Source organism: Vicugna pacos, chromosome 19 (assembly GCF_048564905.1).
Source record: "Vicugna pacos chromosome 19, VicPac4, whole genome shotgun sequence".
Classification (NCBI taxonomy): domain Eukaryota; kingdom Metazoa; phylum Chordata; class Mammalia; order Artiodactyla; family Camelidae; genus Vicugna; species Vicugna pacos.
Genome location: NC_133005.1, coordinates 4,063,249 through 4,080,556, shown reverse-complemented (window position 1 = coordinate 4,080,556; position 17,308 = coordinate 4,063,249). Strand labels below are relative to the sequence as shown.

The 17,308-nt window shown below is 51.7% G+C and overlaps 1 protein-coding gene across 1 annotated transcript; it reads left to right on the top strand.

The window, feature by feature from the left end:
- Nucleotides 1-4,115: 4,115 nt before the first annotated feature.
- SCP2D1 (SCP2 sterol binding domain containing 1) lies at nt 4,116-4,907 on the top strand. The gene has a single exon (XM_072943549.1). It carries the CDS (start codon nt 4,237-4,239, stop codon nt 4,705-4,707), a length of 471 nt encoding a protein of 156 aa, XP_072799650.1. The 5' UTR covers nt 4,116-4,236; the 3' UTR covers nt 4,708-4,907.
- Nucleotides 4,908-17,308: the final 12,401 nt, after the last annotated feature.

Below are 17,308 nucleotides of genomic sequence, written 5' to 3'. Positions count from 1 at the left end.
GGGTGCATCGTTAGGGGTCACTGCAATGGCTGAGGGCTTGGCAGCAGGCAGCCCATTTTTCTCCATCCGGAGTTCCCCAGGGCTCGCCGTTGAGGGCAGCCATAGTGGCTTGATACTGTTTACTGACATGTCAGGCAGCATCGTTCACTCACAGTACTAAAAGTCCTGTGTCCTGGGAAAACCCTCGGTTCTGAGTGTGCCAATGGTCCCTTCTAGCCCTGCCTCAGGACTTCTTTAATGGGAGATGATTCCCCTTACTGTTTAAGCCCTTTGAGTTGTGGCTGTTTTTGATACTCATAGCTGAAAGCATTCTGAATGATACAGGGCAGTAAAAGAATATGCCTTTTGTTTCTGACAGCAGTTATAAAAGAGGTATTCTTTTTTTAATATCTATTTTTATTGAAATACAGTTTACAATGTGTCAGTTTCTGGTGTACAGCACAATGCTTCAGTCAGACATGAACATATATATATTCTTCTTCATATTCTTTTTCACCGTAAGTTACCACAAGATACTGAATATAGCTCCCTGTGCTGTTCAGTATGAATTTGTTGTTTATGTATTTTATATATAGTAGTAAGTACCCGCAAATCTTGAACTCTCAAGTTATCCCTTCCTACCCACTTCCCCTCCTGGTAACCGTAAGTTTGTTTTCTATGTAAGTCTGTTTCTGTTTCATAAATAAGTTCGTCTTTTTTTTTTTCTTTTAGATTCCACATATGAGTGATATCATGTGGTTTTTTTCTTCCTCTTTCTGGCTTACGTCACTTAGAATGATGTTCTCCAGGGCCATCCATGTTGCTGCAAATGACATTATTTTATTCTTTTTTTATGGCCGAGTAGTATTCCATTGTATAAACCACAACTTCTTTATCCAGTCATCTGTTGATGGACATTAGGCTGTTTCCATATCTTTGCTATTGCAAATAGTGCTGCCGTGAACATTGGGATGCATGTGTCTTTTTGAATTAGAGTTCCTTCTGGATATATGCCCAGAAGTGGGATTGGTGGGTCATATGGTAAGTCTATTTTTAGTCTTTTGAGGAATCTCCATACTGTTTTCCACAGTGGCTGCACCAAACTGCATTCCCACCAGCAGTGTAGGAGGGTTCCCTTTTCTCCACACCCTTTCTAGCATTTATCATTTGTGGACTTTTGAATGATGGTCATTCTGACTGCTGTGAGGTGATACCAGAGTAGTTTTGATTTGCATTTCTCTGATAATTAGTGTTACTGAGCATTTTTTCATGTGCCTATTGGCCATTCATGTGTCTTCATTGGAGAATTGCTTGTTTAGGTCTTCTACCCATTTTTGGATTGGGTTGTTTGTTTTTTCTTATTGAGTCATATGAGCTGTTTGTATATTCTGGAAATTAACCCCTTGTTGGTTGCATCTTTTGCAAATATTTTCTCACATTCTGTAGGTTGTCTTTTTGTTTTGCTTATGGTTTCCTTTGCTGTGCAAAAGTTTATAAGTTTAATTAGGTCTCATTTGTTTGTTTTTGCTTTTATTTATATTGCTTGGGTAGACTGCCCTGGCAGAACATTGCTGAGATTTATGTTGGATAATGTTTTACTTATGTTTTCTTCTAAGAGGCTTATAGTGTCTTGTCTTACGTTTAAGTCTTTAAGCCATTTTGAGTTTATTTTTGTGTATGGTGTGAGGGAGTATTCTAACTTCACTGATTTATATGCTGCTGTCCAGTTTTCCCAGCACCATTTGCAGAAGAGACCATTTTTATTGCATTGTATGTTCTTGCCTCCTTTGTAGAAGATTAATTGACCAAAAGTTTGTGGGTTTATATCTGGGCTCTCTATTCTGTTCCATTGATCCATATGTCTGTTTTTGTACCAATACCTTGCTATTTTGATTACTGTAGCTCTGTAGTATTGTCTGAAGTCTGAGAGGGTTATTCTTCCCAGATTCATTCTTTTTCTTCAGTGATGCTTGGCAATTCTGGATCTTTTGTAATTCCATGTAAGTTTTAGGATTATTTGTTCTAGTTCTGTGAAAAATGTCCTGGGTAATTTGATAGGGATCACATTAAATCTGTAGATTGTTTTGGATAGTATGGCCATTTTAACAAAATTAATTCTTCTAATTCATGTTTGCTCATCTTTTAAAATTAAGGTATAATTGACACTATATTAGTTTTAGGTGTACAACATACTGGTTTGGTTTTTGTATATATTGTGAAATGATCACCACAGTAAATTTCCATAGCATCTGTCACCGCACACAGTTACAATTGTGTGTGTGTGTGTGTGTGTGTGTGTGTGTGTGTGTGTGTGTGTGTGTGATGTATCATCATAGTTTTCATTTGCATGTCCCAGGGACTAGTGATGTTGATGGGAGAATGCACCTTCCCATGTGCGTGCTGGCCATTCATAGTGGGATTCCTTCAATGGTAAAGATGGAAACTCAGGAAGGGGACGTGCGTGGGCTGTGGAGCTGCATTCCCCTCTGACACACTGAGGCGGGAGCGGCAGCCCAGTTGGGGACTCATCTGAACAATTCAGAAGGGACAATCTGCCCTTCGGGAAAAGCGGGTCCGGCAGCCCCGGGGCTCGGTTCTCTCTTGGCTGCTGACAGCGTGCCCACTGGGGAAGTGCCTGCTTCTTCATTTTGAACTTTGAGTGCCCTTGTTGCCCATACCTGCTGGCCTCAGGGTAAGCCTGGGTTTGGGAGCCCGCTGGGTTCTGTTTTATCTGCTCCGCGTTAGCAGTACCAGCTCATCCATCACGTGCCAGGGGAAGCCTGTTGCATTTTCTGATACTCCCAGAGAGAACAGAGCTACTGGCAGCTCTATTAAATGTAATTTCACTTACATATGAGAGCAGTGTGGTCTGGAAAGGACACAGGTGCCAACTTGATGGAGATCCCAGTGGCTCGATCTGGGACACTTCGAGCAAGAAAATAGTCATCGTAATAGATTGTGACCCAGAAAATAAAATAAATATCCATCAGTCCATGCTGAGATAAATAAGTGATTAAACAGAGACAGAAATGGAGGTGGAAGTGAAAGCTCATCCTTAGAGCAGAATTCCAGCTGTTCAGGCTAAAGGGGGTGACTGGACTAGAAAATGACCTTTAGCACACATCACACTGATGGACCACGGGTGGCTGCAGAGGCTGTGGAGTGAAGTATGACACGAAACAGGATATTTGCAAAGCCTCAGAGTATCTCCCTTCAAGACGCTGATTCGTTACAAAGGGCAGCAGCAGCTCTGCGGGGGAGAGGCCCGGTGGGCAGCACCTCGACCATGTGGCCAAGGGCAGCGGCCCCAGTGAGGGGCCCGGCTGGCACCAAGTGCCCCGGTGTGATGCGCTGAGCGGGACACCAGATCACTCCTGCCAAACAGCCTCGACCTAATTGTGAGAAAGCATCAGGCAGACTGGAAGTGGGTTCTGGGGTCACTCTGCCTCTGTTCATACCTGGCCATCCTGCTTGCCAGCTGTGCGACTTTGGAAAGTCACCTCATTTCTGCTTACCTCAGTTTCCTTGTCTGTAAAACAAGGTACCCAGCTGGTGTACAGCTCAGACGGTTATCATGAGGATTAAATGTTAATTTAGTTGATTAAGTGTGAATACATGCACAGTGCCACAGCGGGGCCTCGGTGCAGAGTAAGGGCTGTGCTGTTACATGTGGTTCCATGTGACACCAGCGGCATCTTCTGCTGACCTTAGGGCTATTTTCTTTCTTTCTTTCTTTTTTTCCCCTCTCACTGTGCTTCTGGAAGCTTTCTGATGCAGGCCCTGGTGCTGGTTCCTCCTCCAACCAGCTGTTTTGCTCTAAAAGCATTTCCCACCCCACCAGCAGGCAGGTGAAGCCAAACCAGCACCAGCACCCGTGCCTTAAGGGTCGTCCACTCTTGAAGGAATCAGAGTAACTGTTCTCTCACTTAGCATTGTTGGAAAGACAGAGCTCATGTCACCATAGAACTTTCTGTGGCCAGTTTCCCTTATTCCCAGCATGGAGTCCAGACCGTTCTGGGCTTGTGAGACCTTGTGCTTTGGGGGGGGGTGGTGTGGATCTGCCTCACAATGACCTGTCTGAGCTCTCACCCCATGTCACATTTTAGCATCTGTTTGGCCAGTAAGGCTGCAGCACACACACCGGCCTCATTCCCCACTTGGCCTTACCTTTGATGTCACAATCTGACCTGCGGATATTAATCTGGCTACAGCTGCTCACAGACCAGATGGCAGAGTCAATAGGCCCACCACAGTAAGATGTGGAAGAGAACTGACCATCAACCGAAGATCAAAGCAGGGGATGGGCCTCAGGCTGGCCAGTTCAAGGAACTGGGTCCAGCTCAGGAACCTGCCGTGCCACACCCTCTCAAGCTGTCAGAATTCCAGAGCTTCTCAGTGTTCGAGGACATCAGCCATCACATCAAAGAGGAGGGGGCCCAACTGGTAAAGAAAGTCAATGCCATCTTTCAGCTGGACATCACCAAGGATGGGAAGATCATCCTGCAGTGGACCATCGATCTGAAGACTGGTTCTGGGGACATGTACCTAGGACCCGCCAGGCTCCCAGCAGACACTGTCTTCACAATCCCGGAGCCTGTCTTTATGGAGTTGGTTTTGGGCAAAATGAACCCTCAGAAGGCTTTCCTTGCCGGCAAGTTCAAAGTGAGTGGCAAAGTTCTGCTTGGCCAGAAGCTGGAGAGGGTTTTCAAAGACTGGGCTAAATATTAAGCATGCAAAACTACCAAGGAAGTGATCAGAACTTCTCTCTGATCAGAATGTTGAGCAGAAGTCATGCTTAAACTGAAGATTAAAACAAAAAGTATTCAATATTTTTACTCAAATTCTTCCTATTCAAGTTTGATTAATTTTCCTGCTGATATGTAAATTTGGAGTGAGGGTTCTAGAGCAGTAAAGAGTGTTGGAGTGTATTACCCAAAATCTTTGTCTTTTTCTTTTCTTAGATTCATTTATGCCATCATGTGGTAGGGTCAACGCCCCAGTTAGAGAAATGGGTGGTTTTGACAGTTGGATTTAAATGCTCCGATGATTGATTTCCTGAAACTTTGTTTTGTTTTCGTTTTCAGTCGGGTGCTTTGGGAAGGAAGTGGTGACCGTCCTTGGGCAGGTCTGCATTCCCATTGGTAGCTCGGTCCTTCGAGGAGACTCTAACACGGGCTTGCGCGGCTCTCGGAGGGGGTGCGCCCCAGCCGTGTGGGTGGAACAGGGCCATAGAGGGCCTGCGCTCCTGGCGCAGCATGACTTCTGACGGGTTTAATTCCAGGGGAGTCAAAGGGCCTGAAAGGTGTTCTAGGCTACTGGTTCTTAATCCAGAACATGCATCGGATTACTTGGAAGGCTGGGGGAACCCAAACTGCGGGGCCCCCTCAGAGTCTTAGCTCTGGGTGTAGACCCAGGAGATACACGTTCCCAGCAAGTTCCCGGGTGATGCCGATGGGACCACCCTCGCAGAGCTCCCGCTCTGGTTCGTCCGCAGCCTCAGTGTTGATCATAACCACTCTGCTCTAGACCAGTAAGATGCTGCCAGTTTTAAAGGACCTCCTGCAGACAGATGACATAGCCCTCTTGGGGGCCGTTTCTGGAGTGTCAGGAGCTTGTGTACTGAGCATTTTACAAAATCAAAGGTCATGCTGGGAGATTTTCCCTTCTGGGAACCCTCTCCACGCGTGGGGAGGACTGGAATGAAGCAGCTGCCGCCCGATGTGGCCTCCTCATGGGTGAGTGTGTAGGTCATTCGTTACCACGTGATCAGCGTAGGTTAAATACACATAGCGTCGGCCCACTGAGACCCGTGTGGAGGCTTCATTAAAATGGCTGCGCTCAAGCGCATGCCTACCAAAGGGCCCAGCCATTCCTCTCCTAGGTGTTTTCCCAAGAGGAAAGCATATGCACAAGCACAAACATTTATACGTGAATGTTTGTGATCGCCCCAAACTGTACATAGGACAGGTGTCCATCGGTAGGTGAGCGGACTGTGGTCTGTCGCATCCTGGAGCACTACTCAGCTGTAAGACAGGGTGAATTCTTGATGTGCCCGCAACAACATGACGGCGTCAGAACTGCGCTGAGTGAAAGAAGCCGGAGGGCACCACGGACGAGCCCATTCATGTCACAGTGGAAAATGCAAACGCAGTGACAGAGCAGTGGTTGCCAAGAGGTGGGACGGGGAGTCGAGGGGAGGGGGTTGGGAAGGGGCGTTGTAAATGGCCGGGAGGAGACTCGGGGCCGGTGGGTACCTTGGTCGTCTTGATCGTGGGCGTGGTTTCACAGGTGTGTGTGTCGGTCAGACACCACGTTGTACACTTCACGCACACGTAGGCAGTTTGTTACGAGTCAGCGTAAGTTCAATAATGCTATTTTAAAAGTCTGCTGTTCTCCATTCAAAATGAAGCCTTTATAAAGGGGCTTTAAAACCTGATTCTTCTCTCAGCCTGCTCCTCTGACCTCATCACGCCCGCCTTCCCCCTCACTGATCTGGATGCCTCTGCAGAGGACTTCCTAAAGTCTCCAGAACAAGGCAGAGCGAGGGCTCGTTGTTGACAGAATCTCATTCTCTCCGAGGGCAGTGAAGAGACCGTCCTTGAGCTGACGCTCAGCTCCGTGGTCGGGAATCGCGGTCGGGCTGGGAGTGGGACACGGGGATATTGCTGGTTTCTTGGCTCACCTGGGTCGTGCAGTAGGCGATCGGTGTGGTGGTGCTGGCGGTGCCCCCGCCCTGTGGCTGTGCGGTGTGTCTCGGCGGCTTCAGACTGATTTCGGATACTGTTGGGAGCCCTTACCTTGCCTGGTCCAGACACCTGTGCTCAAGCTGTATTTATGAGAGTCAGGCATGGCGGAGCCGGCGTTTGGGGGCTGCTTTTAGGGACATGACTTGCCCAACCTGTTCCCTGAGTCGTCCTGCTCATACCCTGAGTTGGTCTTCTGGGGACTGACCCTGAGGCAAGGGTTAGAGATGGGGTAGGGGGTGGAGAGGGGTTACCGAGGGTCACAGATGGGCTGGCATCTGACCACAGGGAGGCCCACCCCATAGCCTGACCAGGGACCTGTGACCCTTGTCACTTGGGACAGAAACATGACTCTGACCAGTTAGATTCCTTTCTTAGGAGTTTGGAACTGGGAAGCTGAGAGACTGGGCTACAGGTGAGCAGTAGGAATGGAGTCCCAAAGGCTGGGGTGGAGGGGGTGGGGAGGCGCTGCAGGGGTGGGCTGTGGTGGGAGCTGGAAGGGAGAGCCGAGCCTTAAGAGAGGAGAGAGGCTGGTTCGCTAGTGAGGGGAGAAGAGCCCAGGCCCGGGAAACTAGACAGCAAACCCCTTTGCAATGAAAAGAACCAAGTCACGAGATGCCAGGATGCCACGTGGGGCCGCTGGGAGGATGCAGGTTTGGGAATCAGAAGCACGGCTTTGAGCCAGAGTCACCAGGTCACACCTGTGTAATGTCAGGCAGTTACTGAGCCACTCTGGCCTCCACAGCTCGTGTGACAAGGGGCCCATAGCCCTGACAACGTCAGGTTGTTGGGGAGCTGGGAGCAGGTGACCTGCACTGTGACTGGGGGAGGTGGGTCTTCCGCGTGTGTGAGTTCCCTTTCTCTTCTGGAAGGGAGGACAGGGGCACTTGCACTGGGTCCCTGTTGCCTCCTGAAAAAGTCCACACTTGGGGCTTCCACTGTCCCCGGACCTCCTGCTTTTTCTCTGACACTCAGAAGGTCACATCTGGGTCAAGACCCACATCTCTGTGTGGCTTAGGCTGCACAAGGTTGGCCAGCAGTGTTTAAAATTTGAATGAGAATATTTTATACAAAAATTGGATGTCGATTTTCTTGAAGAGCTGGAATATTTGGTCGCACTGGGCCCTATTCCTGCCAGGCTTGGGTGACGGGGCGTGCGGCGGGCTCTCCCGCAGGGCCAGGCCCGCCCTGTGCGCTGCCTGCTTGCCTCCCAGGCTCTGCTGGTGGCCCCCCACCATCGTGTCCACGCTGTTGTTTTCTCCAGCTGGGCCGGCTTTGTGGGGGCTCCTGTGAGTATTTGCCTTCGTGACCCCAGCTCCCCACAGTACTGGCCTTACTCTCACCTAACGGAGTGGCCCCAGGTTAGTTTCCTGTAGCTGCGTCACAAGACCCTCTCACCGCGTCTGCAGGCCGGGAGTGTCGGGGCTCGCTGGCTCCTCTGCTTCCGTCTCGTCTAGCAGGCCTGAGATCAAGGCTGGGCTCTCACCTGGGGGCCTGGGGGGACAATCTGCTCCCGCTCACTTGGGTTGTGGCCGAATTCAGTTCCTTGTGGTTGTAGCACTGAGGTCCCTGTTTCCTTGCTGGTAGTCAGCCAGGGACGCCCTCAGGTCCGGAAAGCCCCCTGCATTCTTCCCTCCGCAAAGCGGCAAAGCCACATGGAGTCCTCCAGGCTTGAGATCTCTTTGAACTCTCCGCCTTCTTGTCTGCCACTGGGTGAAGGGTTTGGACGCTTACACTGGGCCCAGCCCGGTAATCCAGGATCCTCTCCCTCCCAACCAGGAGGAGAGCTCTCACCAGAACCTGGCCACGTGGCACCCCGATCCCAGACTTCCTGCCTCCAGGCTAGAGAAATAAGTGCCTGCTGTGTACGGCACCCAGTCTGTGGGCCTCTGTTACGGCAGCCCCAGCTGACAGAGTCAGGCAGTGCATCCGTGGGTGTGAGGTATCATCCTACCCATGGTTCTGGGGGTTGGGCTGTAAAATCTTCCTGGGGGCCATAATTCTGCCTACCTCCCCGGCTGAGTCTACCCTCTAAGTCCTGCCTGCCCTTCAGATCCTCCTCCGGGAAGCTGCCCTGATTCAGTTGCCATCTCCCCATGGCTCTGGCGTCCCTCCTGCTTTCTAGCCCTGGGTCCTGGCTGTGGATGAGTGTTGTCCTGTCTGGGCCACCAAACATCTTGGTTGCCCGGGACAGTCTCATTTCACACTGCTGTCAGTTAGTGGTACCCGTTCTTCAGAGGGTGTCAGCTTGGATGACAGGTTACAACATGGCTCACCTGTGCACCTCCCCCCCCAGTACCCCTGAGGACAGGGATCAGTCAGTGCCTCACTTGCTTTCTACTTATCTTGTTCTCTTAATGCTTGAAACTCACTGTACCCTCCAAAATTGCTTGTTGAATGAATAAAAAAACTCAACATTGTTTTTGAAAAATATGCACATGGAAAAAGATCCAAATACTGCAGAGGAGCACACAGAGAAAATTCAGTTCTTCATGTGTCTCCTGACCCTGTGCTCCTGTGTTCACACCTGCGGGTGCCCGCAGTTACTGCTGCTTGTGTGTCCTTCCTGGTCTGCGCGCCCCCCACCGTGCAGGTCCCACCCCTCCCTTTTCTCTTTTTACAGCAACGGCCCGTGATCTCAGATGCTGTTCTCCACCTTGCACTTCAACTCCGAAGCTTGCACACAGATCTCACCCAGCTGAAACTTTTCTCACGCTTACCTGAGTCCTTTAGGGAAAAACCTCACAACGAGCTGCTTCACAAGTGAAGGGTGCGGAATGGCCCCTCTTGGAGGGGGGGTTTATTTCCGCTTATTGTGTGAGCAGTCCTGCCAGCTGATCCTCCGTGTTCCCAGAGCCATGGGCGGGGCTGGGAGATGCCTGTGCCCATGGCTTCTCCTGACCCTCCTGTCTGCCCAAGGCCTCACGAGGGTGCCCGGTGTGATGGGCCCTAGATGGAGGATGCTGGGGTCCCTGCCAGGCCCTGGGCCCTTTCCCTCTGCGACCACGAGGGTTGTGTGGTCCCTAAGCGGTAGCCCCAGCTCTGAAGTAGGAATCGCCAGGGAGAGCTGCAGAATCAGGCGTGCCTGTGGCAGGCAGACGTGGGAGCAGGGCAGAGCGAGGCGCCCCGGCCCTCCAGCAGGAGCCCTGAGTTCGCCCTGGCCAGGGCTGTTGCATCCTTTGCCTGAGCAGGAAAGGAGACAAAATGTGTTCTGAGGAAGGATTTGTTTTTGATCATTTTTTTGTTAGAGGCACAGGAATCTTTCTCCTGGGAGAGTGCCCCCTCGCCCCTCAGTTTTATATGGGCGTTAATGAAGCCCACACTTCGGAGTTTTTTTGTGTTTCTGCCAAGGGGTGGGAGGAGGGCAGTCAGCCCCAGGTGACGGCTGTGGTCCCCTGGGGCAGAAGTGAGGGGCTCCTTCAGGGGACAGCCCTCAGGGGTGGGTGTCAGCCCACGTGCTGGGCGCCCTCGCTGATGACTCTTCACCACCTTCATCGTCCGTTGCCTCCTTTACACTTTCAGGGACTTGCACCTCTGATTCGGTGGAAAGTACTCAGGAAGTCTTGAGTACAAGGCCGGCACGCCGTGAAAACTTAGTACAACTGCCTATTGAAAAGTTACCGCTTCACAGATGGAACAGCTTGTGCACTTAGCCAACATTTGCAGTCCATCTCCCAGGAGCGGGCCCCGTGCTAAGCGCTGAGATGCAGTGAAGAGGTACTCCATCTGCACCAAGGAGGCGAATCCCTGTGGGAAGGGGCTCAGGGGGCTAAAAGCGCAGCGAGGCCAGGCTGGTGGAGGCAGTTAGGGCAGGGCCTGGGCTGAAAGAGCTTCCACCTCCTTCTGCGGAAGGGAGACCTGGCTGTGCCCTGGGCCTGGCGGGGCGGAGCAAGTGGCTCACGGCCTGAGGGGGTTTCTCTGAGGTGCCTCTGCCAGTGTGTAGCTGGGACCGAGATTTGGGAGTTGTCAGGGCCTCCCTGGTCTCTCCCTTCCTCCGATGGGAACCGGGTGGTCTCAGTTCCCACAGGTGGGTCCACTCATGTGATTTCTGGCATGAGATCCAGGATGGCACCAGCAACGAGGGCAAGCTGTCCATTCAGGAGAGTCTGCGTTGGGGCAGGCTTGGGGTTTTTGCACTGAACTGTGCATCTCACTGACTGACTGACTGACGCATTCATCACATAAGGTCATCTGACATGTTCTGGGCGCTCATGGTGTTAAGGGCTGTGGACTGTTATTCGTGAGACCAGGATTTGCCCCGACTGGTCAGACCCTGTTCTGGGGCATTTCTCCTTTACCACAGTCGTCATCAAACTTCCTGGGAATCTCTGCTGGTTCCAGTTGCTGGGGGACAGTGGCGAGCAAGCTGAGGGTCCCCCTCTCCCAGAGGTTTTATTTTCGGGGGGCATGTGAGGCTGGTGGTGTAACCAGTGTTCCAGGTTCTTGTCCCGTTCCAGTGGTTAAAAAAGTAAAGTGAGAATTTGTTAAAGGATGGATAGTACCTTCTCAAGGGGACAGCGGGCAGGCTCGGGCGAGCGGCTGCCCTGAGTTTCTTTGGCAAGTTAGTTACATAGGGTGTTAGAATGGGCAGAATATTCATTGGGGAGGGAAGGGTCTGGGGTCATATTCCCTGATTATCATCCCAACTCCACCTTCCCAAAAGGAGGAGGGATTTTTGTCCTCTTTTAGTCTGGATCGGAAGTCTCATGGCGTCGGTGCATGATGGGTACTTTTAATCTGCAAGGCTAATTTTATTGTAATGAGGACATAATGAGACAAAGGTTACATTGAGACGCTGGAGAGTCCTGCCTTTTCTCACCTTTCTTTGTCAGCCTCTGGGCCACTTATCGCCCCCAAAGGTGTGACCACTTACCAGCCCAGAGGTTCCTGCTTTTCCTGCTCTGCCCGGGGACCCCTGGTGCCTATGTAATGCAAGGTTCCCTGCGTTTGGCCTGTGGCCCTCCTCTCTGCCCAATTTCTGCCCTTTGGCCTGTGTCCCCTTTCTCTGTTCACATCTAGCTCTCTGCCTGCTCAAACAGTGGGAGCCAAGCAGTAAACAGTAAATAACCCAACAAGACTGCAGAAAGTGCTACGGAAAGAGAAGAACACGGGGACGGCGGCCAAGGGGTGGTGGGTGGCCGGGGCGGCCTCATGGAGACGGGCCACCAGGATCCAGCACTTCAGGAGCAGAGCCCGGGCAGAGATTCGGGGGTGGGGGGCAGCAGTGCACCTAGGGGGTGGTCCTGGGCGGGGAAGGCAGGAGATTCAGGGTTTGTATTTGAGCAGGTCATCAGTGTGGGGCTCAGTCCCACAGGGCATTTGGGGGGATACGGAAGAGTCACCTCACCAAGGACAGGGGGCTCCTGGCAGTCTTGGGGAGGGGGCTGCTCCTGAGACGGGGAGATTGACTCCCAGGCAGAGTGGGCGAGGGCACCCGAGGAAGCCCTCAGGCAGCGGAGGTCAGCGGGAGGAGGCAGTAGACCCTGCTAGACCCGAGACAGACCCTCGTGGGTGCTGACTTCTAGCCACCCTAGCAGGACCCAGGGCTGAGGGCTGGGGCTCTGGGACCAGACTGCCTGGGGCTGGGTCTTGCCCCGGCCACTTCCTAGCTGTGGGACCTTGGGCACGTTGCTTTTATTTATTTAGAAATGCACTTCTTTTAGAGAGAAGCCTGCAAACCCTAAGCGTGCAGCTCAACAAACTTTCCCAAATGGAACAAACCCTTGTAACCAGCACCTGGCCTGAGGACTAGGACATGACCAGCAGCCCCGGTTGCCCTCCCAGTCCTCCCTCCTCCAGGACTCCCACTCTTCTGACTTCTGACATCACATCTGCCTGCTTCTGTATTTTATGTAAACGACTTCTTCCTCTTCCTTCTGTGTCTGAGACCCGTGCACACTGTTGTGGGACGTATGGTTCATGCATCTTCCTGCCGGCTGCTGTTCCGTGGTATCCGAATTGTCTCCGGCAGGGGGCTATTTCAGACAGGGCTGCTGTGACCCTTCCTGTGCATCTGTGTGATCAGAAGTCCCTTTCTGTCACTTAGTATGTGACAGTGTCTTATCCAAGTTTGCAGTGACAGCCACCCTGTGGCACCTTGCACGCAGTAGGTGCTCCACGAGTGTTTGTAGGTGAGTCGGGGGCAGGGCGGGTCCAGAGGTGGAGAAACAGCCTCTGTTGGGATTGGGCATCTGATTTGCTTGGTGTGTGACCTGCTCCGTCTGCTTGGGCCCACGGGGTGGGCTTCAGAAGGAAACTGACGACAGGAAGGGATCGAGCCGGCGCTTACCCACCGCGTGGAGCCCCCGTGGCGGCTGCTGGAGCTCCTCTTTTACTTTTCTTCGGGGAAAAGATTCTTCCAGACCTGTGACTTGGCTAATCACAAGGAACATCTGTGACCTAAAAATATCCGCTTTGTGCCATTTTGTGGAGCACAATATTTATATAGCCCCGCGGTGTAATTAAATTGTGTTTGGTTAACTCTTGAGCACAGCTGGAGGCTCCCCAAGCCCAGGGTGAGATGTGCAGGGGCCCGGGGCATGGCCCCTCAGCCTTTTGGCGGGGTGGGACCTGGAGGGGCTCGGAGGGGACGCCGGGAGAACCGTGCGGTGGAGGGCTGCCTGGCCCACTGGGCAGGTGGGGGGTGGTTATGTCCATGCCTGCGTCTGGCAGCCCCTGGGACACTTTCTCCCGAGGAAAGCTTTTCCCTTAAGAACTCATCAGAAAGTGCCTCATCTCTAAGTGGCTTTTTTTTGTTGTTTTGTAGCTCGAGGAGGTTTAAGTGCAGTTAATAGCACATTTTTTTCTGGAGATGTTCATGCTTGTTTCCAGGAAACTACATGTATTAATCAGGATTTTATCCGGTAAGGGGTGGAGCTGCGGGCTTTGTCTGTCTTCTCACCAGTAAAGAGTGTGGCTAAAGGCATTTTTTTGACAAAGGAGTCCCTGGTTTTTAAGCTGAGCAGGTTTATTTGAGACCCCAGAGGCTTGTGCAGCAGGGTCAGAGCCTTTTAGGGCAGGTGATCTCAGAACTCCTCTGAAGCCTGAGGACTCCCTTCAAACAGAGGTGTCTTTTCAGAAGTGCATCCGAAGCGTGAGTTGGATTCTAGGGGACTTTGAGGACAAGTCTGGAGTTAGGAAGACAGTCCAGGGACAGCACCCCTCCCTGACTGCCCCTTCCTTTGGAATCCTGCTCTTTGCACGAGGAAAGGGACAACCTATTGGTGGTGTCATCCCTTGAGCGTGTGTTCGTTCATCAGCAACAACTGTCCTGTACCACTCGGCCCCCTGCCCAGGATACAGAATGCAGTGGTGAGCAGAGCGGACCCCTCTGGTCCTCAGGGAACTTCCAGTGTGGCACCTGGCTACACCCTGTGGTGAGGGCTCGGAAGGAGAAGCTGAAGGGATCCTTGTAGACCAGATGGGGTGAAGGCAGGCTTCCTGAGGAATGAGATCAGGGGAGTGAGTGGGAAGTGGGACAGAGCTGACACCATTCGAGGCAGCGGAAACAGCATGTGCAAATGTCCTGTGGCTGGCAGAGCAGGATAAATTCCAGGAACAGAAGACCAAGCCACTGGGGCTGGAGCACAGCAGTCGGTGCTAGACAGTGCAGAAGGCTGGGCAAAGGGGTCAGCCTGCGCACGGCCCTCTAGTTTGGGGACAGGACTTTGCTTGTGATCCTTGTATGATCTGAGGTTGGGCAGTGCCTGCTAAGATCTGGACACCGTGCCAGCCAGGCTTATCTGTTTCTGGAAGAGAATATTGGGTTTGGGGGATGGCACTCTCCAAGTTGGGTCCAAAGACTTGAAAATCTGAGATTTCCAGGAGGATTTAATATTTTCCCCTATCTTGAGATCTGTGACTCCAGACTCTTCCAAGCTCTTGATGGAGGTGGCTCTATGACATCTTTGAAGGGACAGTTACCAAAGGACCTCAACCCAAGACTCTGCTCCAGGAAGCCGAGGGCTTCACTTTGTCCAGGCCATGGCCGAAAGTTTCCCTAAGTAGATTCAAGAGGAGAAACAGCTGAGGGAAGAAGGAAAGGCCCTTGTTCCCTCTGTGGCACCACCTTTCCTTCCAAGTCTAAAGGAATCTCAAGGCCATGGTGAATGCATGGCAAGGCGGTGGTGTGCGGTGGGCAGGCTGGCCCCTTGGGGCAGTGGGAAGCAGGTGGGAGGGTCAGGGGATGCTGGAGGCTTCCTGGTTGTACCACCAGCCACACCTGTGATGCCATCCTTTCCTCTTCAACCCCCATGATGGTGGGCGTGACCCCAGCTGACCCCCACTTCCCTTTATAAATGTCCACTGTTACACGCTTAACGTGCATCACCTCATTTCCTGTCACCTCCGCTGCGAGAGGTCCTGAAATGATTCCCACTGCCTCTGGGAGGGTGAAGATCTGCCAAGGTCCAGGCCAGGAAAGATGGCAGTGACCCCTCCCCGCCACTTCCAAGGCACGTAACTGAAAATAAATATTGCGCTAAACCATAAATCAGGTGCGAGATAGACCAACCAGGTTCTGGGTTTTTCTCCATGACGACTAGTTTGATGTCTTTTAAATATTACTATATACCATTTTGGTGTGTTTTCAAAAAATGTGATTTGAATGATGTGATTCTGAAATAGTTTATTTAATACAAGGATAATAACACTTTGTGACCCAATTTTAAAATGAAATACCAAGAAATTAAAGATAGTTGGGAATTTCAAGGCCATCACGATAGGATGGTTTGTAAGCTGTATTTAAGCTACTGTCCAGGCCAGGGGACCACACTCATCTGGTAAAGGGAAAACCCACCATCCTTTGTGAAAACGACAGAAAGCTTGGTCTTGACTTACATGAGCTGGGATTTACACGAGGTCTTCAGGAAAGCATCTTTCCATTAAATACCACTGCCACGCAGGAAATTATTTTGGAAAAAGAAAGCCCGAGGGCCTCTGAGTTGCACTGAATGCCTCTGAACTGCGTGTGGCCGTGGGAGGGACTCGCTCAGCCCACCGGGTCATCGGGGGTAGGAGAGGCCAAGTGACGCACACGAGGGCACAAGGTCAGGGGGGTTTTGAAAACAGAGCTGTTTGATCCCAAATGGCTTGTTGAAGGGGTGGAGTGTCCTTGACCTCCTCCCATAGAATGGTTTAAGAAAACCAAAAACCCAAGAGCTGGAGAGGACTTAGGAGCTCACCTAATCCAGAGTTTGCCTTTTAGAGTAAACTGAAATCCAGAGAGCTGAAGGACACAAGGCCACGGTTGCTGTGATTCCACAGGCTTCACCAGTTTTCCAGGGAAACTCCTAAAGGCGGACCTGAGCTCTCTTTCAAGCTTGTTTCCAGCCTTGCTGTGTGACCACCAGGTGGTCCCTTGCCCTTTCTGGGCTCCAGTCGCACTTCTCTCAGGGACTCAGATGAGTTGGATTAGGTGTACTCTCACACTCCTGCAAGATGTAAAGTTCTCTAACTCTGATTCCAGCCTCTTCTCACCGAGTTACTTCCCACGTCTCTTGGGAGGAAACTGGGGTACCAGAAGGGGGCAGGCCCCCCAGGGATGGGGTGGCGTAAGTGAACCAGGAGTGCAGAAGCAATCACTGTTCTAAGGGAAGTTTATCTAATAAAGAGCAAATAAAAATTTCTTTCCTTTCTTTTCTTTTTTTATAAAAGACATAGCCAGTATCGGAGCCCAAGACAACTGACCAGGGACTGATGGCCTATAATTGTTCTTGGTTACAAGTCATTCAGAGGTGCCCTCCCACCTTCCTACCCACGTGGCACACAGAACACAGCAGGCACTCGCCTCTGCCCGAGCATCGCACACCCTCTGGGACGCAGGCAGCCACCTGCTGGTTCAAGGCAGCCGGTCCGGGGCAGGACCCGGCCAGTGGATCTGATGGACGTCACTGGAGAGATCCATTCTGTGGGGTTTGCGGGCACAGGACCTTGGAAATCTTTCTGAAATGTCACTGACTAGCATGGCTACGTGTTAGCTTGTCTCATCTTTATGGTTTCCTCATCTTGAGCAGCACTCTCACACCCGGTCAGGCTTTAGGCTTTCTCCCAAGTTTTCTTTCTGAAGGTGAGCCCGATGCCTGTTTTGCGGGGCAGCGGACCGTTCACATATAGCTGCAAACACACCGCTCACAGCGATGTCAGCGCTCCGGCTGGACGTGGTGCTGTTCGTTCTCCCGACCCGCGGGTGGGCTGTGGGCCTGCTTCATCTAGGCTGGGGTAACTTGGCTCTGCTCCCTTCCATCTTTCATCCATTCTTCCTCTTTCTCAGACCAGCAGGCTGGTCCAGCTGGGTGTGTTTTGACACAGAGAGCAAACCTGACCACACAAGCCCGTTCAGTCCTGTGCACATCACTGGGCTAACATCCCCTTGGCCACGGCGAGTCGCAGAGCCAAACCCAGACCAGAAGTAGAGAAGTGCATTCCATGGTCAGAGGTGGGGGAAGCGTGTGAAATGTTGGGACAATAACTATTGTCACTATCCACTGTTACGATGGACAGATTGTGGTGGTTTCAAAACATGCCTGCAAACTCTTCAATGCTCCTCCAATCAAGGGGTAGAATTTAGATCCCTGGGCTCTGAACCT

Excerpts from the sequence above, each read along its gene's own strand:
- SCP2D1 (XM_072943549.1), top strand. The coding sequence starts at position 4,237 with ATGTGGAAGAGAACTGACCATCAACCGAAGATCAAAGCAGGGGATGGG.